The 23,880-nt window shown below is 62.4% G+C and overlaps 5 protein-coding genes across 8 annotated transcripts in view; 2 read left to right on the plus strand and 3 right to left on the minus strand.

Annotated features, from left to right (window-relative positions):
• The window catches only part of SLC52A3 (solute carrier family 52 member 3), a 35,577-nt gene extending 12,241 nt beyond the window's left edge, over window positions 1-23,336 (minus strand). The window contains exon 1 of the mRNA XM_061361427.1: window positions 23,322-23,336. The gene's annotated coding sequence lies outside the window, so the exon portion shown is untranslated. The remainder of the gene's footprint in view (window positions 1-23,321) is intronic.
• The window catches only part of RTEL1 (regulator of telomere elongation helicase 1), a 363,295-nt gene that overhangs the window by 83,158 nt on the left and 256,257 nt on the right, over window positions 1-23,880 (plus strand). The window lies entirely within an intron of this gene.
• Window positions 1-23,880, plus strand: part of RAD21L1 (RAD21 cohesin complex component like 1) — a 96,418-nt gene that overhangs the window by 35,325 nt on the left and 37,213 nt on the right. The gene's annotated exons all lie outside the window — the stretch shown is intronic.
• Window positions 1,731-9,625, minus strand: ANGPT4 (angiopoietin 4). Its single transcript, XM_061361420.1, has 9 exons — window positions 9,284-9,625; window positions 5,372-5,518; window positions 5,095-5,216; window positions 4,524-4,756; window positions 4,205-4,320; window positions 3,164-3,265; window positions 2,927-3,093; window positions 2,301-2,431; window positions 1,731-2,211 (listed from the first exon to the last, which is right to left on the minus strand). The coding sequence occupies exons 1-9, from the start codon at window positions 9,623-9,625 to the stop codon at window positions 2,051-2,053; spliced, it is 1,521 nt and encodes a 506-aa protein (XP_061217404.1). The 3' UTR covers window positions 1,731-2,050.
• Window positions 11,683-18,717, minus strand: RSPO4 (R-spondin 4). Of its 2 annotated transcripts, XM_061361468.1 has the most exons (6): window positions 18,531-18,717; window positions 18,164-18,204; window positions 15,419-15,607; window positions 15,088-15,231; window positions 14,808-14,993; window positions 11,683-11,964 (listed from the first exon to the last, which is right to left on the minus strand). In XM_061361468.1, exons 2-6 carry the CDS (start codon window positions 18,198-18,200, stop codon window positions 11,891-11,893), a joined length of 630 nt encoding a protein of 209 aa, XP_061217452.1. In that variant the 5' UTR covers window positions 18,201-18,204; window positions 18,531-18,717; the 3' UTR covers window positions 11,683-11,890. The 2 variants fall into 2 exon arrangements, with proteins under 2 accessions (XP_061217452.1, XP_061217451.1); XM_061361467.1 differs by lacking the exon at window positions 18,531-18,717 and having other exon boundaries at window positions 18,164-18,322.

The raw sequence follows: 23,880 nt of genomic DNA on the forward strand, positions 1-23,880 counted from the left end.
TGGGGAGGAAGCACACACTTAAGGGATCCCTAATGATGGCACGTGGGGCACGGGAGATGGAACCCTCAGGGCGATGGGGACCCCGGGCACATGCTCAGGGCCAGGATTCCCCCTCAGGAAAGCTCCTTGGGAAGCAGATCCCGGCTGCGGTGCCGGATTCCTCGGCTCGGTGTGGCCCAGGGCTTGGTCTAAATTTGATGCTGCTGCCAAGGATGGGGTGTGTGTGTATGGGGGGGGGGGTCCCCAGCCCCTTGGCTTGGCTGCAGCATCCCAGCACCTGCGTGTCCATGCAGAGCCTGTGTGCTGCTGTATGCATGCGTGTGCCTATGGGTTTGTGTGCATGCGTGCCTGCGAGCACGCACAGCAGGAGCCGTGTTCCCAAGGCTTGACCCTGCACCCATGGGACTGCAGCGTGAATCCCTGGCACAGGCGCGTTGAAGCCATGCGTGTCTCCTTGGGAATGCCCCCCCTTCCCCCTTGCTGGGACAGCAGGGTGGCCCCAGCGCTCCCTATCACTTTCCATGGCAGCTGCCTCTCAGTGGCTCCGGTGTCGACAGCTGATCCCGTCCGTTATTCCTATGGAGCAGGGATGGCCGGGATGGGGTCTCCATCACGCTCACCCCTCCATGCCAGGCTCTACCTCACCCCAGGGTAGGGACCCCCCCATCCTCCTGGCACCCAGCCCCAGCCATGCAGGAGGCCATGGCCCGCGGCTGCACTGTGCTGGTTGCCTCCTGCAGCGCCGCTCGCTCTCAGCATCCCCCCTCCCTCCGCTTCCCATCCTGGCATTATCCCACCCTGATGAGCACCTTTGGGAAGCGCCAACCACGCCACGTGCTTTAATCACAGTTAATGAGTGAGTGCCGAGGGCAGCCCTGAGCCTCCCCCCCATTGCCGGGTGTCACCGGTACCAGCACCCTGCCAGCGGGTCCCACTGTCCCAATGGGCAGGACAGTGCATCCCCATGTCCCTCACCCCACTGGGGGGCACTGCCCCTGTTCCCCAAGATGGGGGAAATGGGGTTTGGTGGCAGCAAACTCAGCTCTGTGAGGTCTCTGCTGTCACCCAGCCAGCAAGGCGTGAAAGGGACTGGTTTTGGGGTTGTCACCGCTGCCACCAGCTCCCCAGGGCTTGGGTACCAGTGGGAAAGGTGACCTGGGGATGCAGTGGGGCACCCAAGGGTGATGATGCTGAAGGGAGCCGCAATTGGCTTAAGGGGGAATCTAGTGGCAATGGGGCTGAAGGGGACGAGGACAATGAGGGGACAGGGGTGCTTGCAGAAGGCTGTGATTGGGTGTCCCCGAGCCCTGTCCTACAGCGCGCTCACCCATGCACTGAGCTGCACAGGGGTCCCCGTGTCCTGCCCTGCCGCTGAGCAGAGCAGGAGGAGCGGTTCCCTGCAGAGCTCTCCCCCAGAGCCCCCTCCAGACCCCTGGAAAATAAATATCTCTTAGTACAAAAATAAAAGGGCTCCATCCCGACCTGCGCCAGCTCCTGGGGCCGCTCCTGGGGCCTGCTGCTGCCGTAGGGAGACCGCGCTGCTCCGTACCCCACTGCTCCGGCTGCTCCCCAAGCTGCCCCCAGCCTGGTTTTGCCATCTCAAAGCATCCGCGGTGAGGGGGTCTCACTGCCTGCATCCCCATCTCCTCCCATCCCTGCCCCAGCTCAGACCCCCTTCAAGACCTCCCCAGGACCCTTCCCATCCTCTCCCCACTGCACAGCCCCATCCCAAACTGCAACCCCTCAACCCCATCCCAGGGCTCTGCCAACACCGGCCTCCATCATGAGGATCCCCATCCCCTCCAGCTCCCCTGATCCCATGGGGAAAAAGGACCACGGGGAGCTTTGCAACGCCCAAAGACAGAAAAGGCAAAGCCCTGGCGTGCCTTGGAGCCTGGGTGCGTGTGCAGGGGGTCCTGGTGGGCCTTGGACCCCATCCTGGGGTAAACCCAGGAGTCCCAACAGAAGGATGGGAAGAGAAGGGAGGTGGGATCTGGTGGTTCCCCATGAACCACCCCTTGTCCCGGTGGCCCTGCTCCGGGCGGAGGCGCTAGAAGCCGGCAGGGCGGATGAGCATGCGGGTGCCCTTCAGGGAGTAGCTGGGCCCCTGGAAGTGGTGCCAGCGGATGCCGTTGAGCTTGCGGATGTTGTGCCGCGCGGGGTAGTAGATGCCGTTCAGGTTGGAGAGCCCACAGGCATCAAACCACCAGCCTGCAAGGAGGGAGCAGGGGTGTGGGGGGGTGGCATCCCTTGGGGAGCACCCATGGGTGCTGCATGGGGGTGTCCCCCACTCCGCTCACCTCCCGACAGCATCTGGGCACACTTGCAGAGGCAGTTGTCGTTGTCGGCGTCGCGGGTGCTGAAGCGGGTGCCCTGCAGTGCCAACCCGCTCTGCTGCCCGGCCGTGCCGCTGTAGTCCTGCAGTGACAGCCTGCGGCACCGGTGGGCATGGGGCCATCAGCGCTGGGTATCGTGGGGGCCACAGAGAGCCCCTCAGCTCTGAGCTGGGGCGTTGAGGGACATGGGATGCCACCAGCAGAGGCACAGAGGGATGCAGGCAGAGATCCTGCACCTCCAGCTTGGCCTGGAGCTGATGGTTTGGGGTCGCCGAGGGTGGGGGTCAGGCTATGCTTGGGACTGGGACCAGAGACTCAGACTGGTTTGGGTTGAAGGGACCTTAAAGCTCCTCCAGTTCCAACCCCAACCCCTTCCACTGGAGCAGCTTGCTCCAAGCCCCTGTGTCCAACCTGGCCTTGAGCACTGCCAGGGATGGGGCAGCCACAGCTTCTCTGGGCACCCTGTGCCAGCGCCTCAGCACCCTCACAGGGAAGAGCTGTGTGAAGCCCTGTGGGATCCTGCACCCCCGGGGGCACCGCAGCCCCTTCACCCATGGGGACAGGCGGGGCTGGAGCTGCCTCTCTCCTACCTGTAGAGCTGCCGCTCGCTCCCCAGCTGGAACTTCCCGTAGTGGGCATAGACCTGGCCGCCCTCCCAGTCCCGCAGCTCCACGCGCAGGGCATAGGGGCCCTGGCTCGTCAGGAGGTGCACGGCCTCGTTACCCAGCCAGTGCTCGCCTGCAGCATCCCCAAACCCCTGCGGGAGCAGTGGCGGGGTGAGTGCGGGCTGTCCCCGGGCTGTCCCCCGCGGCCCGGCAGGCACAGACCTGTCTGTACTCCCTCCAGCTCCTCTGGAAGCTGAGGCTGCCGTTGGCACGGAGCTGGATGACGGTCCAGCCGCCGCCGTCTGTCTCCATGTCGCAGTACGCCTGCAGCGGGGAGAGCCGGCATGGGCTGCGGAGCGGGCAGCGCCAGGCATGGGTGCTGCATGGTGCTGTATGGTGTTGTATGGGTGCTGTATGGGTGCTGCATGGTGGTGTATGGGTGATGTATGGTGGTGTATGGGTGCTGCATGGTGGTGTATGGGTGCTGCATGGTGCTGTATGGGTGCTGCATGGTGGTGTATGGGTGCTGCATGGGTGCTGCATGGTGGTGTATGGGTGCTGTATGGTGCTGTATGGGTGCTGCATGGTGGTGTATGGTGTTGTATGGGTGCTGTATGGGTGCTGTATGGTAGTGTATGGGTGCTGTATAGGTGCTGTATGGTGCTGTATGGGTGCTGTATGGTGGTGTATGGGTGCTGCATGGTAGTGTATGGGTGCTGTATGGTGGTGTATGGGTGCTCCATGGTGGTGTATGGGTGCTGCATGGTAGTGTATGGGTGCTGTATGGTGGTGTATGGGTGCTGCATGGTGGTGTATGGGTGCTGCATGGTGGTGTATGGGTGGTGTATGGGTGCTGTATGGTGCTGTATGGTGGTGTATGGGTGCTGTATTGTGCTATATGGGTGCTGTAACAGTGCTGCATGGGTGCTGCAGCTTGCTGAGGGGTCTGTGCAAGCCCTGCCTTCACCCAGCAGCTCCTCCCTTCACCCCCTCTGGAGCCTCAGCCCTTCCAGCCAGATGGGATTGGGATCATAGAACCGTGGAATGGTTTGGGTTGAAGGGAACCTGAAGCTCCTCCAGCTCCAACCCCTGCCACGGGCAGGGACCCCTTCCCCTGGAGCAGCTTGCTCCAAGCCCCTGTGTCCAGCCTGGCCTTGAGCACTGCCAGGGATGGGGCAGCCCCAGCAGGGCAATCAGGATACCAGCACTAGCATGCACTGGGGTTGGCAGCACCCTGGGGATCCCTTGCTGGGCCACACTCACCTTTTTGGGCTCGCTGAGGTTGCTGATGTGCAGGGTGTAGACACCGCTGGTGCGGATGCCGGCCCGGTGCATCTCGGCACAGTCCTGGAACTGCTGCTCCTGCCCCGGCAGCGTGGCTGCGGCAGAGGCCCGGTGAGACAGTGGGACCCCGGCTGGTCCCACAGCCCTGCCTGGCCCTGCTGCTCTCCCCAGGCCCTTTGGTGCTGTTTGTGCCCATGGGTTATTTCCCCTTCTTCTGCCCCATGTCCCCAGGGCTGTGCCGGGAGGATGAGGAGCTCTCCCACTGCCCGCACCCTGCCTGCACCCTGCCCCATCTCACCTCTGCCCTGCGACACGAGGCGCACCAGGCTCTGCACGGCCTCGAGGAGCTGGAGCTGCTGGCGCTGGAGCAGGCTGGTGTTGGCACTGGTGGCCAGCAGAGACTTCTCCAGCTCCTCGATGGTGCCGCTCTGCCGGCTCAGCAACCGCTGCAGCTTCTCCTTCTCGGAGCGGGCCCCTTCCAGCTCCTCCTGGTGCTTGGTCTCCATCTCCAGCACCCGCACCTCCAGGATGCTGGAAGGGGGGAGGCAGCGGCGATGGGGAGGCTGTGAACACAGTGGCTCTGCAGCCCCAGCCCCAGCTGTGGTACCCTGGCCCATCAGTGGGGACCCAGAGCTGGCCCATCCGCTGCAGCACCCACAGAATCACACCCCACTTGGTACCTCTGGGATGTGCTTAGCAAAGGGAAACCGATGCCCAAAGGTCTGTGCTGGGGCTGTGGGACCCCCCCCATGGACCCCAGCCAGCCCCTGAGCAAGTTTACCCCCTCCCATCAAAGTGTAGCCCTGCTCCTAGGATGGGAGACACCCATTGGGGTCTGGGGGCTCGGGGGGGCCACCCCCAGGCCCTACTTGTTCCTGTTCTGCAGCTTGTGGATCTCGTTGGTCTGCAGCAGGAGCTGCTTCTCCAGCTTGGTGGTGGACAGCGAGTTCTCCTGCAGCTGCATCTCGATGCGTGACGTCTGGTTCAGCACCTACCCCAGAGCATCCCTGTGAGCACCCATGGCCCTGGTGCCACCGGTGCATTGAACCATGCCCAACCTCAAGGTGCTTTAGCAGCAGAGCCCCCCTGCTCCTTGCCATGGCCCTGGGGGGCTGTGGGGACCGGGGGGAGCAGCAGGGGCTGTACCTGGGCCTCCACGTCGGTGAGCTTGCGGCTCTGCGCCGCGCTCTGGTTGAGGAGGCTGCTGCCGATCTCCAGCATGGTGGCGGTTTGGTTCTGCACCGCTGCCTGCGCCACCTCCGGCTTCATGCCCGTCTGGATGTAGCTCTCCAGCTGCGGGAGGGGGGGAGCAGGGATGGGGGGGCTCATTTGGGAAGCTCCCTGGCACAGCGCTGGGAGCGCTCCAGTGTGGCACATCCCATCCCATCCCATCCCATCCCCGGGCTCTTTGGGGTTATCAGAGTGAGCTGCCCATGGGCTGTGCTGCTGCGGGGGAGCCCCTTTGGGAACCAGATTCCTTGGACCCGGCACAGGGTTGTGTGTGCTGGCAAGGGGGGGAGGCTTGGAAGAGTGTGTCCAGCACCAGCATCAGCTGCCAGCCCCCCGGACACCACATTCCCATGGCTGGGAATGGGGAGGTTGGGGCCACCATTGGCCAGAGAAGGTGGGTGTCCATCCCCCGGTGCTGCCCCATCGCAGGGAAGAGCTCGGGGCTGGGAAGAAGCCGCTGTGGACACAGCTGAGCTCCCGCTTCCTCTTTCCCAGCCCGCGGGGAGCCGCTTTTCCCAAAGGCCTTTTCTATTCCTGGCAGCCCCTCCATGAGGTTCCCATTCGGCCGCAGGGGGGACACGGGGGCTTCGGCAGGGGCCGCGGGGAGCGGAAGGGGCTGCGCTGCCCACGCTGGGAACACAACCCCCCAGCAGGGAGCCTCGGGTTGCTGCATCCCAGCCCCGCATCCCGGTGCAGCCCATGGGAGCGCGGGGCCGGCGGGATGCTGCTGCCGGGATGCTTGGCACGGGAGCGGGGCCGGCAGCGGGCCAGGGCGCAGGGCTCTGCTCTTGCACTTGTTTGCACATGATGAAATCGCAGTGAGGCCCCAGCCCCTGCTTCCCAGCCCCAGGGAACAGCAGCACCATCACCCCACTGCGAGCACCCAGAGCGGGCAGGAGGGTCCCATCCAGCACCGCCTGCCCCCCGATCCTGGGGGATCTTCCCTCGCTCATAAGGAGGAAGTGGGGAAAGGTCGGAGAGCCACGTCTGGAAAACATTTCCCGAGCCGAGCGATTGCTGGAGAGTTTCCCTTTAACCACGTCGTTAATCTTGTTGCTTCACAGGCTCGGGGAGGCCTTTCCTCCCCCCCATTCGCTTGGCTGCTTTTTTTTCCCCTATTAAATAAACAGATCTCGGAGCTCCGGGGCAGAACATACCCAGGGAAAAGGTCAGGCTGGCACGGAGAGGGCTGAGACGGACACGGAGCCCCCGCTCCCGGCCCCAGCATCAGCCTGGGAGCAGCAGGGACTGGAGAGGGGCGCAGTGACCCCAAACGTGGGTGGCACTGGGGACCCAAGTGGGGTCTGTGCAGAGCACAGGGATCTGGGGTTGTCTCCCCTTCAGCCCATGGGTACCGAGCTGAGCAGGGTCCCACCAACCTCATCCCTCCCCGTGGAGGGGAGAGGTGCTGTTGGTCACCCCAAAAGCTTCCCTGGAGCAGGAGGGACCCCAGCACCCTGCTGTCCCAGTGCTGGGATCTGTTGCCCTGGGCTGGATGGTTCTGTGCTGCCTTCTTGCAGCCGCATCCCCCCAGTGTCCCCATCTGCACTGGTACTTCCAAGCATCCCACAGGCACTGGTTGGGGGGTCCAGAGGTGGGAGGACCCCCCATCTGCTGCCTGTACCTCACCAGGGGGACCCCATCCTGCCCTGAGCCCCCCCAGACCTGGTGGCACCATCCATGTTTGTGTCTGAACTCAAATGAATTCCTCCTGAGTGGGGAGCAGCCGATGGGACAGGGAGAAGCCCCACGTCCTCCTGTGCTGGGTGCTGGCCCTGTCCCTGTCCCTCCCCAACACGGGGGATGCACATGGGGAGGATGGAGCAACACCGCAGTGCTGTGTATGGGGCTCCTGGGGGGCACTGAGGGGCCTCGGGAGCCCAGCACCCCCCAGCACCCAGGCAGGCTGCCCAGGCCAGGGCAGAGCAGACGGGGATGCGATGTTCACAATCCATCCCAAAACCCGATACCTCCTTCGAGCCCTGGATTGTTTGTTCAGGCCTGGAGCCCGACCAAAACAAGCTTCCCTGGGCAGTTGGGATGGATTGGGAATGCTGAGGAGCAACAGTGAAACATCGCTGTGGGCTGCTTCCAAAAGGAGAGGGTCGTGCTGTGGGGTGCGGTGGGATAATGGGGTGGGATGAGCTGGGATAATGAGATGGGGTACCACTGCCCAGTGCCCCGCTGCCTTGTGCTCCTTGGGGCTGCAGTGTGGGGCATCGCTGCCCGCAGCTGCCCAGATGTGCAGCCCCACATCTGTCTTGGTTACATCGGACCCACGGCCCCTGCCTTGTTGGGCATGCCTAAAGGTTGTTCTCACTCCAAGAGATGCTCAGCGCTTGGGCACCCAGGGCAGGGAGGCCAAGGAGCAGGTTCCCCAAAGCAGGGACCCCCGGGCATGGGTACCCCAGGCTGTGCATGCACAGGAGAGCCAGCAGGTCCCGCAGTGATGGAGACTCAGTGTCACCAGCCGGGTGGTGACAGGCTCTGCCGGTCCCCCTGCGACACAGCGCTGCGTGTCCCTGTTACCCCACAGCCAGGAGAGGCTCCTGGGCCACCCCTGGGACCTCGCTTGGTGCTTTCAGCCCAGCCCGAGTGCTGCTGCCTGGCATCATCAAGGAAATGGGGGTGCAACAACACCCAGGTCCCACTGCATCCGCCCCCAGCACAGGGATGTGGCCGTGCTGGTGATGCCATTGGCCTGGAGGGTCAGTGATGGCCGGGACGAGCCGCGTGCCCTCTTATCAGGACAAGCACCCAGAGTGCTGCTGCTGTGTCCCATGGGATGAGCCGCCGGGAGCTATTCCTGGGTCTGACGCAGGCGCCCGCAGATGGGGTCCATCAGAGCTTGAGCTCTCTGGAAGGAAATGCCGCTTCCTGCTTCCAGTCATGGGGATGGGGAGAGCCGGGGTGGGGGCACCCCACTGCCCCCCAGCCTGCAGCCACCGACATGTCACAGGGCCACAGGGAGCCATGGGCCCCACTCAAAGTCTTACCAAGCACCAGGAGCCCATAAGTGGGACCATGATGAAGCTGGAGGGGTTTTGGTGGCTCCTGCCCTTAGGTCCCTCTCTCTGCTGCCTGCCAACAGCCTTCCCAAGAGCTTTCCAGCATCCTGACCCAGAACAGGGAGCGCTGAGCTCCACTGTCCCTGCTCCGTTGTGGTGGGACCACAATGAGCCATGGCAGGGGTGATAGGGGGATACAGGCAAGCACCGGTGAGCTGCAGCACCCAGGAGCTGCAGTACTCACACTGCAGCACCCACAACACCAACGGCACCCACATCACCCTCAGCATCTGCAGCACCCATAGCACCCACAGCATCCATCCTCCTCCAGACAGTCCCCACCTGGTGCAAACAGGTTGCAGGGGAGACGCTGACCTGGCACAAGATCCTCATGCATCTTTACTGGACCAGGCAGCCGCTATGAGGATGCTGCCCCCATGGGTGCTGCCGGCAGAGCCCCCCCATTCCCTGCTCCATTGTGGTGGGACCATGATGAGCCATGGCAGGGGTGATAGCAGGATACAGGCAAGCACCGGTGAGCTGCAGCACCCAGGAGCTGCAGTACTCACACTGCAGCACCCACAGCATCTGCAGCACCCATAGCACCCACAGCACCCACAGCATCTGCAGCACCCATAGCACCCACAGCACCCACAGCACCCATCCTCCTCCAGACAGTCCCCACCTGGTGCAAACAGGTTGCAGGGGAGATGCTGACCTGGCACAAGACCCCCACGCATCTCTGCTGGACCAGGCAGCCGCTACGAGGATGCTGCCCCCATGGGCGCTGTCGGCAGAGCCCCCCCGTGCCCTCACCCACCTTCAGCAGCCACTGGGTGCTGTTCTCCAGGGCGCTCTCGAGGTGCCGCAGGCGCTGGGCCGCTCGGTGGCCGCCGTGCGCGGTGCCAGCCGGCGAGTCCCGCTGCAGGAGCGCCTTGGCCGGACCGGGGACAGCGGCGGCGGCGGCAGCGGCGGCTGCAGCGCAGGGCGCGGGGTCGGCCTCGGGCAGCACGAAGGTGTAGCTGCAGTGCCCGTGCTGCACCCGGTGGGAGCGCCGGCGGCTGCCCGCGTCCAGCGCCCGCCGCTGCGCTCCGGCCCCGCGCAGCGCGGTCACGGCGCAGGTCAGCGCCAGGAGGCGGAGGCCGAGGCTCAGCACCCGCATGGTGCCGCTGGGTACCGGCTGCGTGCGGGATGCGCGGATGCCGGCGCTTGGGTCAGCGGGCGCTCGCCGCCGAGCCGCAGCGCTGCAGTTTTGGCATTTCCTCCCTCGGAGCCGGCTCCGGGCTTTTATCGGCGGGGGGGAGAGGGGAAAAACCAAACCCGGAATGAAAACAAGAGGAAAAAAAACCCGGTTTGAAAACAATTCTGGGCCTTTTTGCTCCCCCCCCCCCGCCCCGAGCCCACTGAGCACAGATCAAGTTTCACACGTGATCGCTGCATGCCTCGCACACACACACATGCACACATGCATGCATGCATGCAGCCCCCGGTCTCTGCACAGCTCATTGCACCTCCCATCCTGGTACCCACAACCCAGCCCCGGCCCCTTGTGAGCCCACCCCACCCCAGCAGTACCCAGTGGGTCCCAGCACCCCCGGGGCACCCCCATCCCAACAGCAAGAGCTCCCTCCCTGCATCCCGGCTATTTATAACATGGGATGGAGCCAGGCCTGGATTTGGCCTCGGGATGAGCCCGTGGGGACCAGGATAGGGGCTGAGTTCCAGGCGGAGCTTGGCAGGACCTGGCCAGACCCTGCACAGGGCTTAGGGTGCCCAGAACTCAGACTGGGGGTCCACTGAGGATCCCCCCCAGTGCAGCTTGCAGCCTGTGTGCTGGTATAGATCAATGCTGCATCCCCCAGAAGGGGACAATGACAGAGTGGGGATGCCCGAGCACCTCAGGAGGAGGTGGTTGTCTCCCAGCACTGGGGGCAGACGGGTATCCCGACACACCAGGCTGCTCACACAGCCATGGAGCTGGAGAACTGACCCTGGTCACTGCAGGATGCTGTGAGCCCAATGAGTGGGATGCTCCAGGCCCCTCCATAGGAAACGTGGGAGCTGCCATCAGGCCAGTGGCTGCAGTTGTGCCTTCACGGTAACCGGATAACACGGCTGAACCCAGCCATGGCTGCAGACCTGATACTCTCATGCCATTAGCAACCGGCTCAGTGCTTCCCGGTGGCAGTGCTGACCCCGGGATACCTGCAGGGAGCACTCCCGGTGAGCGCTTCCCTCTGCCTCCAGCACCCAGTGATGCTGGGGAAGCTTTAACCAACGGTGTTCAAGTCTTTGCTCAGGCTCCCCCCAGTGCCTGGGTCCTGGCGGCTCATCCCCATCCTCATGGGAATGGCTCCTGCTGGGAATGAGGACTCCAGGGAGGCAGCGCCGTGCCGAGGGTTTTGTGCCTTTATTGGACATGAAGCGAACAGCTCCGGGGCTGGCTCGATGCTGACACCCAGTGCTCTCATCCTGAAGGCTCTGTGCAGCCCCCATACACCAGTGCCAGGCCTCGGGTTGGGGGCTCGGGCCCCAGCACACCCCCAAATGCAGCAGTGCCTGTGGCTGGGGCAGCAACAGGAGCGAACACACATTGAACCCACTGATAGAGCCCTTATGGGCATTCAGCTGTGAGTCCTGAAGGTGATGTGAGTGTGGCTCAGCACCCCTGGTGATGGCTGGGATGGGGGCTGCTCCCAGAGCATCCACTGGGCGATGCTGGAGGCAACACCATTGCCTGCTCCAGTTGCTGCGGTGGCATTGTGTGTGCCCCTGTCCTGGACCGAGCGTGGCTATGGGATCCCAAATTCCTGTGCCAACATCCAGCTGGGGAGAGAAGCTCTTCCAGCCCTTCTGTAAGCCTGAGGATGGCAGGATATGGTCCATGGTTGTGCTGGGGGGGATGCTGAGCACTGGGCTGGTCTCCAGAGGGGTCCCATCCTTGGTGTTCCACTGTTCTCTGTGCTGCTAGCTAAGGATGGGGGGCTTGTATGACACCAGAGCATCCCTGTGCAATCGGGACCCCGTGGGAACAGAGCATCTCCCAGCCCTGAGGGATGATACCCAGGCAGACACCATCCTCATCAGCAGGGTCCAACCCCATCCCAGCCGTCTGGAGCACGGGAAGGGATGGCGCAGGCTGGGGGAGAGGGAAAACCATCCAAATGAAGGAGCCACCCCCCTCCCCAAGCCCCAGGGCATTGCTTTGGACACTGCAAATTAGATTTTCTGAAAAGGAAATGTTTTACAGGCCATAAATTGTGTCAAAAGAAAAGGGGAGAGGGAGGGAGAAGAGGTTGTGCAATTGCGCTGTGGATGGAAAACCGGGGTGATGCGGCTGGGGCAGCGCGGTGGGAGCCCTGGCCAGGGGCTCCGACAGCTCCCACCCTGCTCCCACCGCACTGCCCCAGCTCCAGTGCTGGAGCCGCTAAGTACCCGCCTCCGGTTCTGTCTTCGGCTTCTTCTGCCTCTTCTTGCCTTTAGTTTTGGGTTCGTTTTTGTCTGGAACAGGAAAGAGGAGGAGAAAAGGAGGGATCGCTCATCAGGACCCGGCCCGAGCCTCATCCATGGGGTGCACACCCCGCATCCTCGCTCTGGTGTGAGACAGGAGCCTCTTCCCAATCTGGGGGACCCCAAAGCCCTCTCCAGCATCACCGAACAGCAGCATGGGCAGAGGGACACCAGTGCATTGCCCCCCAGCTTCTATGGGCAGATCCTAAATTCTGGTACCCCAAAAACCTCCAGGAATGGGCTGGGAGATGCTCGGCCACCATAGGGGCATGCCTGAGGTACCCGCCTTCTCCCTGAGCAAGGACTGGGGATGCTGGAGCACAACTATGGCTGCATCAGCGCTCCAAAGCTGTGCCACAGCCATGCCTTGCTCTCCCATCCCTGTGTGGATGCTCCTTCACCAGGCACCAGTGGAGCTTGGCTGCATCCTGCTGTCAGGACCGGTGGTCCCCAGTTCTTTGCACACCCTAAGGAGTTCCCCAAAGCACTGGTTGAGACACCAAACAAGGATGCAGGAGAAGATCTGTGCCATGGGTTCCAATGGGAAGGGGAACCCCTATTGGGAGCGGAATGGCTGCCCCAAAACTGGGAAGCTTCACTTCTTCTTCCACCCATGCACTCTCCTGACTTAAAGATGGGTGATAAGAGGGGTCCGGTGCCCCTCTCCCCACACATCCCCTGTGTGAGGGGCACGGGGCTGGTGAGCGGCCGCCCCTTTCCGAGGGCTCCATCTCCTTTCCCTTCCCATCCCTGTTTCCCAGCTCCGCTCTCCCAGGCAGCTGCCACCCACCGAGGCGAGGGCACAGCACGAACGCCGAGCGCGGCAGACACAGGACAGATTTACAGCGGCGCGAGGGGTTTGTGCCTCGGCCAAGCGCGGATGCTCCCCCCTTCCAGCTGCCTGCGGACGCCTTAGAAGTGGTGGCACAAATCTCTCCTCACACGCTCGGGCCCCGCTGCTGCCTTCCCCGGCTCGCCCGGGCTGGGGGTGTCTTGGCTGCATCCAGTGAACTCATTGTCCTCCTCCTCCTCTTCCTTCAGCATCTGGATCCCATAACCCAGCACTCGGAGCCTGGGAGCCAGGGGACACTGAGCAGTCGCCCTGGTGATGATGGGCACTGAGGGCTGCCCTCTCCTGCCTCCTGGCTGGGGCACTGATGGGTTCCCCTGTGCCTTCCTGGCGCTAGATCTGCCTCCGGAGCTAATCCCCCATAGCATCCTTGAGGAGCATCCTCCTTGGACAAGAGCCCAAGTGCTTTCCAAGGGTGCTGTTCCCTTCTCAATCACCTCACATCCAAGGCGCCTCTGGAGCACTGGAGCGGCATTCCCTGCTTCCAGGACAAGGCTCCGGGCTGTAGGCACCGGGCACCCCGCTGCGGGACACTGTGCTATGGAGCAGCCAGTCCTGGCACACCATAACGGCTGCATCAAGCTGTCACTGGGTCCAGAGACAGAGCAGCCCAGCAGGGATGGGAACATCCCCCAAATCGATGCCACCTGGCACCCCAAGGCCGCCAGCCAGGGCCCGGCTGGGGCAGGAAATCGTCTCCTCTGTGCTGTCAGCAGTAAAACCTGATTTACGATTGATAGCGCTGGGACAAAGCTGCTCCTCTGGCTGCACGGCCCCAGCCTCAGCACGCACATCCCATCACTGCCCCCATTGCTCCATCCTCGGGCTGGTCCCTTCCTTGGGGCACCGCGGCGCTGCCACGCTGGCGCTGCCGGCCGGCACGTCCCCGCGCCTCGGGCCCGCCAAGCGCCGCGGCTCAGATGTGCTGCCAGGCCCGGCACATCCGTATCCCATTGCAATCCCCCCCCTCCTTCTGCCAGTTGTGAAGGGGAGATTTATTAGAACGGCTTCGGTCCAGCCGGTTGCATCCAAAAATGACATCAGCCTCCCCCTCGCTCCCAGCGCCAGCCACGTGCCCGCACGGCCCCGGCAACCAGGGATGGGACATGGGAGACGTAGTGGGAAGCCCTGAGCCAGGGAACTCAGCGCCGAGGAGCCCCCAGCCCTTGGGATGCGGTGCTGCCATACTGGGAGAAGGCACAGGAGCAGGGGCCAACATCTGGCTGGGTAACCCATGGAGAAGAGCCCTGTTCTGGGGCTCATGTTCATGGAGATGAGCCCTGTTCTGGGATGTCACCCAAGGCTTTGGCCATCAGAAGCCCCCTGGGTGATGCCTTCGAGCTCCGTGAGTGTTTCTGGGGCTCAGTGGGTTTTGGAGGAACCTCCCCTGCTGTCCTCAACCCTCCTCATTCACAACTGTGCTGCACAAAGCTCTGGCCGTGCTTTCCCCTCCCTTGCCAGCCTCATTCCATCACAGAGGCTCCCACCAGTGGCCAGCCCAGCCCAGCAGTGGATGGAGACATCGGCCGGTGCCAGGAGCTGCTGGGTGCAAGCAGGGGTCCCCCAGCCCCATAGCCAGGACCAGCACCGGGGCTGCTCAGCACATGTGCCTGTAACTCCTGTTACATCCATCGGCTGCAGGATGCCGGGGGGCAGGCTATGGGATGGGCTGTAGGGCTGGCTGTGGGGCAGGCTATGGGCCGGGCTATGGGCCAGGCTATAGACGTGGCTGTGGGGCAGGCTATGGGCCAGGCTATGGGATGGGCTGGGGGGCAGGCTGTAGGGCTGGCTGTGGGGCAGGCTATGGGCCAGGCTGTAGGGCAGGCTACGGGATGGGCTGTGGGGCAGGCTATGGGCCAGGCTATGGGGCAGGCTATGGGATGGGCTGCGGGGCAGGCTATGGGCCAGGCTGTAGGGCTGGCTGTGGGGCAGGCTATGGGATGGGCTATGGGGCGGGCTGCCCGCGATGCGATGCGATGCTCACCTCCTGGGCAGTGCTTCCTCATGCGGCACTTCCGTGTCTCCAGCAGCGCGGGGCAGGCGGCTCCTTCCTCCCGGGGGGCCCCCGACACCTCCCGCACCCTCGTCTCCACTCCCCACTTGCAGCCGCAGGTCCGGCTCTCGTGGGTGCAGGGGCTCCACTCGCTCCAGGGGCCCGGCTCGCACGTTTCTGGGGGGGACAGGGGCGCCGAGCGGGGCCGGTGACCGCACAGCCCCGGGCATCACCGCAGGGACCACGGGGATGGGGTGCGAGTGCTCCTCACCTTGGCACTCGCGGGTGCCGGGCTGCACCGTGGTGCTGGGGGGGCACTGCCGAAAGCACTGGCCCTTGTGCAGGTAGAACTTGTCCTTGCACTTCATGCAGAAGTCTCTGCTGAAGCAGCTCTCGCAGCTCGGAGACCTGCACCCTGTGAGGAGGAGGGATGCTCAGCCGGGAGAGCCCGGAGCCGGCAGCCCAGTACCCACCAGCAACCCAGAGCCCTTTGGGTCTGGGATGGGAAGAGGGGAGGGAGCCCCATTGCCCCGGGCTCTGTGCCACCACCCATCACCCCTCCCATGGCACTGGGGGGCACTGGGAGGACCCCGGGACCTTACTCGTGCATCTGTTGACCTCCAGCCCCCGCACGCCGAAGTAGCCGGGGGGGCAGGTATGGACGCACACCCCGAACTGGCGGATGCCGTCCCTCCAGATGAGCAGGAAGAGCCGGTGGTGGCAGGTGATGCAGCCGTTGTCCTCGGAGCACAGCACGCAGCCCGTGCAGTTCTCCAGCAGGCCGGCGCTCGCTGCGGGGACACATGCATACGGCATGGGCAATGGGCCAGGGAGGGTCCCAGCCCCCTGCCATCCCCATGGGGGTGACAGCACTGTCCTGATTCCCCGCAAACACCACCCCAAATCCCTGCTGTTTCCCTGTCTGCCAGCATGGGAATGCACAAACCCATTGCTCCCCGCTATTTGGGCATCATCTCCCCCAACAACCCAAGATCCAGAACTGAGGGCTCGCCCCACACCCTGTCCCTGCACCATCCATCCCCAGCCCGTGGGAAGCATCCTAATGGGAGCCAAACAACAGCTCTGCCAGTAGAAATACGCTCTGACCTGGATTAATTGGTTGGTGCCTGTTAAGTGTCAGGGGACAAAGGGATTTTGGAACCACTCAAGAGGAGCCGAGATAAGGATCTGTCTGCTGGCTAAAGAGCCTCTGCCGCCTCCTTGGCTGCCTCTGCCGCGCTCCTGACCTGCGTGAGGGCAGCCGGCCCCACGGTGGGCTCTGCTCCCAGCAAGGATGGGTGCCAGCCCCCCCCAGCCTGCAGAGCCCATGGAGATCCTGCCAACAGCTCCTCCTGGATCCCAGTGCTGGAGAAATGCGGCCCTGGGTGATGCTCCCGGTATGGATCCGGGTTGCTACTGAGGGCTACCAGCACCCGGGGTCTCCTTGCACCCCCAGGCTGGCTGGGCGTCTCTGTAAGGGGCCTGCAAGCTCCTGCATGGACAGCTGACGTCTCTGCTGTGTTGGGAAGGGTTTGCTTGGCTCCAGCACCCTGGGGTCCTCTGGGTGCTCCTGAGCAAAGGCTCCTGTGGTGCAGCAGTGGCAGAGCCAGTGCCAGACTCCAGCTGCCAGCACATCTTGGAGCATTAAGATGGCTTTTTGCGCTTAGTAAAGGTATAAAGAGGTGTTTGCCCTGGGCAGAGCAGAGCCCAGAGCCTACAGCTGGGACACGCAAGGGCTGATGCGGATCCCTGGATCCAAGCTCTAGAAGGGACCTGCCCTGGGTAACTGAGCCAAAGGAGCCAGACATGGGCTTCACCCCCAGGAGCACTGCCCAGCACTGATCCTCTCTGACCCCAGGAGCTGACAGCAGCAGGAGCCCCATGGCTGCAGTGGCCAGGGGCAAGCAGAGGTGGGTGCTGGGGAAGCCAGGAAAGATGCTGGGAGCCACCTCAATGTCCCTGGCGCAAGCAGTAGTGCCGTGTATCTGCCCCTATAGGGCTCATCCCTGTTCCCTCCCTGCAGCACAGGGGCCTGGACAGTGGCAGCAGCCACAAGGCTTCCTTAGTGCCGTGTCTGCTGGGAGCGCGCTAACGAAGCACCTTGGATCCATTAAGTTGTTATGGTCTCCGTTTCATATTTACCAAACGCTGACAACATTTGTGTTCCTGGCTGCAGCCGGAGCCGCTTCCCTGGAGACTTCCCAGGGATTTACGAGCTTCTTTCCCTTCCCTCGCTCTTTCGGAGCACTTCTTTGCTGCTCTTTCCAGCCCCCATGCGGGGCAGGGGAGGTGGGAGCCCTGTGAGGCTTTAGAGATAGCCCCGGTGTGTGGAGCTTGGGAAGGGTTGGCCAGACACAACCTGCTCCTTGGCACCATGAGCATCAGGGCTGCCGGCATGGCACGCGCCACTGTGCCAGGAGCGACACCAGGGAGCTGCTGGATGGCTCTGCTGTCTAATGGGATGTGCCACACACCAAAACCAGGACTAGGGAAATTAGGGATGCCGCTGCCCATCAGTGACTGCAGAGCCAGTGTGTGCCAGACATCAGAGGGACATCACCCATCATTGCCCAGCCCTGCTGCCATGGGCTCTGTTGGCACTGGGAGACCCCTGGGCACTGCACTAACCCAGCCCATGGAGGCAGCTCCCTGTTTGCAGTGGGGCAGTTGTGGAGTGCTGCAGCATCCCTCAGACCTTCCAGACCCTACAGCCCTTCTGCATTGCTTATACCAGGAGACAGGACATGTGTCTGAGGTGCAGAGCCATGGCCAGATCCCTGGGTGCTGCCAGGACCCGAATGTCCCATGCATCCCATAGCATAAGGCTGCTCAGCATCCTGAGCTCCTCTCAGTGCCAGTCAAGCATCAGCCACCGGCACTGGTGAGGAGACACGAGCCAGTGCCCAAAGGAGGGTGCGTGTGCCTTGGCACCAAGCAGCAGTTTGGCTGGTGCAGGGGACAGGCAGTGGCTCTCAGCATCCCCCAAAGAGATTTCACTCCCAATGCTTTAAGCAGAGAAATACCAGAACATCACCCAGTTCTGCTCTGTCTCACCTGGAACCTGCACACAGCCCCTGTGCCAGTTTCCCCTCTCCATTGCCTCGATGGTAGGGCTGGCATTGCCATGGGACAGCACTTCACCTTCTCCACATGCCTGTGCACCAGCCTCATGCCATGCACCGGGAGGGGAAGCAGCCGGTGCCCAACGGGCCCCGAGGGGCTGGGTTGGGGAATGCTGGATCCCGGCTCCTTCCAGCTTCACCCCTCCGGCACCGACAGAGGAGGTCACTGCCCCCCATTGCCCCCATGTACCTGAGCGGGACGATCCGGCCGCGCTCGCACCGTACCTTGCTTCTTCCATCGGTTCTGCGTGAGCATTTCCATGGAGCTGATGAATAACAGCAACATGAATGTTATCCACTGCATCTGGGCAGGAGGCGGGTCGGGCAGGGGGGGAATCAGAGCATCCAAGCGGCTGCGGGCTCGTCGCCTCCCTCCGGAGCCAGCCGAGGAACGGCTCCGGGTTCACTCCATCGCCCCGCGGTGCTGCCGCGCTTTAAGGGAGCGGGAGCGGGAGCCGGAGCCGGGCGGGCAGGGGCTCATGGCGATGGGACAGCGCCGGCTGCTCGGGGAGCTCTGCCTTTATACCCGCTGCCAGCCCCCGCTTCTCTATGAGAACACCAGGACCCCCCCGTCCAGCAGCCACGGACGAACCGGCTGCAGAGCCCGCGGCCGGGACCCGTCCCGCTGCCCCGCCGCGCTCCGACTGTGCCGCTGCCATCCCAGAGCCGGGGCCACGCCGGACCCCTGCGATTTTGGGGGGGCGGAGCCAGGCGGTGACGATGCCTGAGACAGCCCCCTCGCCCCGGGCTGCTGAGCCTGGCTTGGAGCCGTGGTGGGGTCCGGCTCCTCCGGCTCTGGATCCGCTCATTGCTGTCCCAGGGCTGCAGCTGACTCTGATTTACCCGAGTCAAGAACTCACTTCCCTCTCAGCTGCTGGAGATGAGCTGAGCCCAGCTGGGCTGAGTGGAGCTGAGCTGAGCTGAGCCCAGCTGAGCCACGTTAGGCCAAGCTGCACTGAGCCAAACCAAGCCGTTCTCATCCCTTTCATCCTTGCCCCATTCAGTGCTCCCCAAAACGCACCGCAGGGAGCTCTCAGTTTGCCCACGGGTTGCAGGACAGGAGGGGAAGGGGGCTTGTCTGCAGCACCTTGGTCACCAGGTGAGCCCTGGGTGCCTGTCCTGGCAGCTCCATGTGCTCACCCCACCGTGCTGGCCCAGCGGCCGTGTGGTACAGGGAAATGAAAGGAGCAAGGATCAGATCCCAGCTTTTGGGGTAACCCCAGTGCTCCTTGAGCTGGGCTCAGGTGGCTCTGCCATTACGCTGCACCCCATGGAGGTGATTTGGGTTTGGACCTTGGTCCTGGTGGTTTCCAGTCAATCAATGGAGAGTTTCTGCTTTGCTCTTGAAGGATGCACTGGTTTAACTGGGATTTGCTCTCTACCCCCATGAGTTTCTCCCTCCATCCTCCCTGAACATCCCCCTGCACCGCTCCCAGCCAGCACCACCACGTTTCATTCCCAAGGAGTTAAGGATTCAGACAACAAAGGAGCCGTTTCACCCCCTTTGGCCTGGCCATAGGAAACCAGCAGCTCCAATGGTTGGGATCACTTTAGGTCTGTTTTTTCTAATGCCAATAAATCGAAATACTCCAAATAAATGCCAAAGAAATTGAAAAAATACCCATAAAATGCAGGTTTCCAGCAGCTGGCTCAGCCTTACTTTCCATAAACAACCAAGCCCTCAACACAGCATTCCCATCATGGATCTGCATGGGCTGAGGGGGACCTGTGGGCATGGGCATGGTGCTGCCATCCAGAAGCTGGATGCCAGCAGCTGGCAAGAATATGGATATGGGAATGGTGTTGGAGCTACTTGTATATAGGCTGCAATGGTGCTTGTGGGTGACTGGCTCCCCAGGAGCTGCTTGGGAATTGTCCTTGTCAGACATGGAAGGGAAACGCTGTGCAAGGGAACTGCCTTGGCCCTGGCTGCTGGAGCAGGCTTGTGGATGCTGGAGCAGCCTCTAATTGGGTGTCTCTCATTAGCGCTGGCTCCCCGGGGACAGCACGTGGCAGTCGGCTCGCACTCATCCCTGGCTTTGCCAAGATCCTGGATCCCTGCTGCTGGGTGCCGGGTGTCCCGGAGGGAGCAGGAAAACCCTTTCCTTGGGCTCTCTATGACTGCTGCTCTGAAGACTGCGGTGGGCAGGGAGGATGTGCTGTCCGCTGAGTAATCCAGCCTGGATCCCCTCTGCTGTGCCAGGAGGTGCTCGGGGGAGCCCGGATTGATGCTGCCGGGGTGGCAACCACAGTGACTCAGGGTGATGCTGGGGAGCAGCCACAGCCAGCGCACAGGGAATGAAATGTTCCTCCTCTGCCTTCCAAAGCACCAGGAAGTGTCCAGGAAGATCAATTGGAAAGTTTGTTTGACACTTGAGCACGCTTTCATCTCTGGAGAAATCTTGGTGATCCTCCAAGGCAGTGCTGCCTGCTTCCCGGCACAGCCAGCGCCCCCAGCACCACCCCAGGGGCTGCTGTTGGGGTAACAGCGGCTCCGGGTGGGACAGCATGGTCCTGGCAGGGCCACAGGTTAGTCAGGAATACTGGCACAGGGATGCTGGCACAGGGATGCTGGTGAAGGGGTAGAGGCACTATGGATGCTGGCACAGGGATGCTGGTGAAGGGATAAAGGGATAGAGGCACTATGGATGCTGGCACAGGGATGCAGGCACCAAGGGATGCTGGCACCAAGGGATGCAGGCATGGGGATGCAGGCACCAAGGGATGCTGGTGAAGGGATAGAGGCACTATGGATGCTGGCACAGGGATGCAGGCACCAAGGGATGCTGGCATGGGGATGCAGGCACGGGGATGCAGGCACCAAGGGATGCTGGTGAAGGGATAGAGGCACTATGGATGCTGGCACAGGGATGCAGGCACCAAGGGATGCTGGCATGGGGATGCAGGCACAGGGATGCAGGCACCGAGGGATGCTGGCACAGGGATGCAGGCACCAAGGGATGCTGGCACAGGGATGCAGGCACCGAGGGATGCTGGCATAGGGATGCAGGCACCAAGGGATGCTGGCACAGGGATGCAGGCACCAAGGGATGCTGGCACAGGGATGCAGGCACCAAGGGATGCTGGCACAGGGATGCAGGCACCAAGGGATGCTGGCACAGGGATGCAGGCACCAAGGGATGCTGGCATAGGGATGCAGGCACCAAGGGATGCTGGCACAGGGATGCAGGCACCAAGGGATGCTGGCACAGGGATGCAGGCCCAAGGATGCTCCTGCCCAAGGTAACAAAGTGAAAATGAAACGGTTGGAGGTAGTTGGAAGCAGGGGAAGGAGGCAGTGAGGGGCTGTGAGTTGGACGGAGCCCCTGGATGAAGGCAGGGTTATCTCCCCACCTGCAATGTGCTTCCTATGGATTGGATCAGCCGCTGGGAGGGATATCTCCTCTGGAGCAGGGGCCCTCGTGCATCCAAGGGGATGAATGTGGGTTTGATCAGGGAGGGTTTGAGCAGACGGTAGTGGATAAGGAAGAAAAATATTTGGCATTCCTCTCCCATCATAACAGGGCCAGATGCTTGGACGGTGGCAGGCACTTCCCACAGGAATGGAGTCACAGCCGCTCCCTGCTCCGCAGAGGCCCTCTCCCCTGTGCTTATGAAATGCCGGCTCCACCTAACCCAGCACCGTGGTGCTCGCCGGCATCCCTGGTCACGGTGGCACTGACCAGACCCCCACTCAGAGCCTGGAGCCCGGTGGATGTGCATGGAAACCTGCTGGGAGAGGCCAAACTGCAGATTTACTGCCCATGTGGGAGCCAGGTGTGGGTGGGTGCTCCAGGAGCAACGGGCCTGGCACAGGGTGGCAAGGGAGAGCTCCAGTGATGCCGGTGCCATAGGGAGATGCAGTGGGAAGCAGCTCCTGCCTGGCCAGAGCTGGCGGGAGCAGATGGGCTCTGTGTGGCTAAAGGCAGCTCCAGCCTTGGTGACGGGATGCCGATGGCTCTCCCAGGCGGGAAGGGTGGTGTAAGGATGGCTAAAAGAGGGGAGACTGAGCTGAGCTCTTAGGCAGAAGCTCTTCCCTGTGAGGGTGCTGAGGCGCTGGCACAGGGTGCCCAGAGAAGCTGTGGCTGCCCCATCCCTGGCAGTGCTCAAGGCCAGGTTGGACACAGGGGCTTGGAGCAAGCTGCTCCAGTGGAAGGGGTTGGGGTTGGAACTGGAGGAGCTTTAAGGTCCCTTCAACCCAATCCAGGCTGGGGTTCTATGGTTCTATGACACCAGACATCGCACACTCATAGCACACTTGTTCTCTTCCTGCCTTCGGCCAGTCCTGGGCCTGCTGATCCTGATGCTCTCAGGCGGATGTGGCACCCCAGGAGCTTTAACCCCTGCCTTAGGGCTTCAGACGTGCCTTAAACCACCCCTGCATCCCTCGGGAGCACCCTTGCTCCCCTCCCGCTGCTCCTGTGGCTCGGCTCTGGCTTGGCCACCGGCGCAGCCGCGCAGGCTCCGGCTGCCAGAACAGAAGCAGAGCCCAAAGACAGATTTGGTGTGGAGCGGCGCCGGAGGCCGAGGGGCAGCGGGAGGAGGAGCCGGAGCCTGGAGCAGGAAGGGGCAGGCGAGCGGTGAGGTTCGGTGTCGGAAGGGAGCTGCCGGCGCGTGCCAGCGGCGCGGGTTTCCAGTGTTTATTTTATCTCCTTCCTTGAGCCCCTTTTGAGGCCGAATATATTAAAATGGGTGGATTTTATATAATGGGAATAATTGAAACAATATTCCTGCTTCCCGGCTGCGGTTTGGTTCCAGCCGAGGGTGTCCGGGCCTCCTCGAGGTGCTGGGGCCGCCGCTGGTTATTGCTGACACATGTCAGAGCCGTTTCCAGAGCGGGAAGAGCAGGATCCGTGCCCAGCAGCATCGCCTGGTGCCTCTGTTGGGATGGGGGCTCCAGGCGATGGAATGAAGATGGGAGATGAAGGTGGTGGGATGGGGTGAGGCCTGGGAGGATACAGGATGCGCTCATTGTGTGATCCATCGTGCCTTGGTATTCACTGGAGAAGGTGGAAGAAGGAGATGGCCGTGAAGGCTGAGGGTTGCTGGAGTTCTATTCAATCCCTCCCCAGCAATGGGACAGGTCATTGCATAAAGACCCCCAACCCCAGCATCCTCACACCAACCACTTGTCCTTGCAGCCCGCCTCCATCTGCATCCCACACGTGCCACTGGAAGTGCCACCTCTGGCTGGACAAATGAGAGCAAACACAATGGTGACACGTCCCCAACGCTGAGCAGGGCCATAAACCAGCTTCCTGCCCTGCAGCACCACAGCGTCAGGGGGGAGCTGATGGAGGTGAAACCAAAAGCGAAAGGATGGGGAGGTTTTTGGGGTGAAATCCCTGTGGAAATCTCCTCCCGCAATTCCCACCAGCTACATGCGGGATCCGGGCGGGTTTCTCTGGGAAAAGGCAGGGATGTGGGCTACACCGTGCAGGGTCAGGAGCCTGGGGCTTGGGGCAGTGGGACCAGATGGCTGGAAACATGGAATTGAAGAGGGTTTCACTGCCAGGGAGCTGGGATTAACCAGTGGAGCTCCGAGCCCCAGGCTGTGCCACTGTGCTGGCAAAGCCAGAGCAACGGCAACCTTGGAGCCCCCTCTTTGCCAAGCAGAGCCATCCATTGCCTCCGGCTTTCCTAGCACTGGGAATCATGTGTCTGCTGCTGGAAGGGAGCAAGGCAGTGGTATTTTAGTAGCTGGCCCTCTCCTATTTTCCTAAGGATCATCCATGCCAAATTCCAATTGAATTTCTTTTAATATTTGCACTATTTGAGGAAAGCATTGGGAAAGACAGATGGAAGCGTGGCTCAGATGGACGGTCCTGGCTCCACGTGAGGCAGTACTCAGAAATCCCCTCCTGTTTCAAATAACTTGAATGTGACTGCATGGTTCCCTCTCACATCATCCCCCAGGAGGGCAGAACCCTCTGACTCCAGCG

This window comes from Neopsephotus bourkii, unplaced genomic scaffold (assembly GCF_033783945.1).
Source record: "Neopsephotus bourkii isolate Nb327-2 ecotype Australia unplaced genomic scaffold, CSIRO-AGI_Nbou_v1 NB_1060, whole genome shotgun sequence".
In the NCBI taxonomy this organism is placed as follows: Eukaryota; Metazoa; Chordata; class Aves; order Psittaciformes; family Psittacidae; genus Neopsephotus; species Neopsephotus bourkii.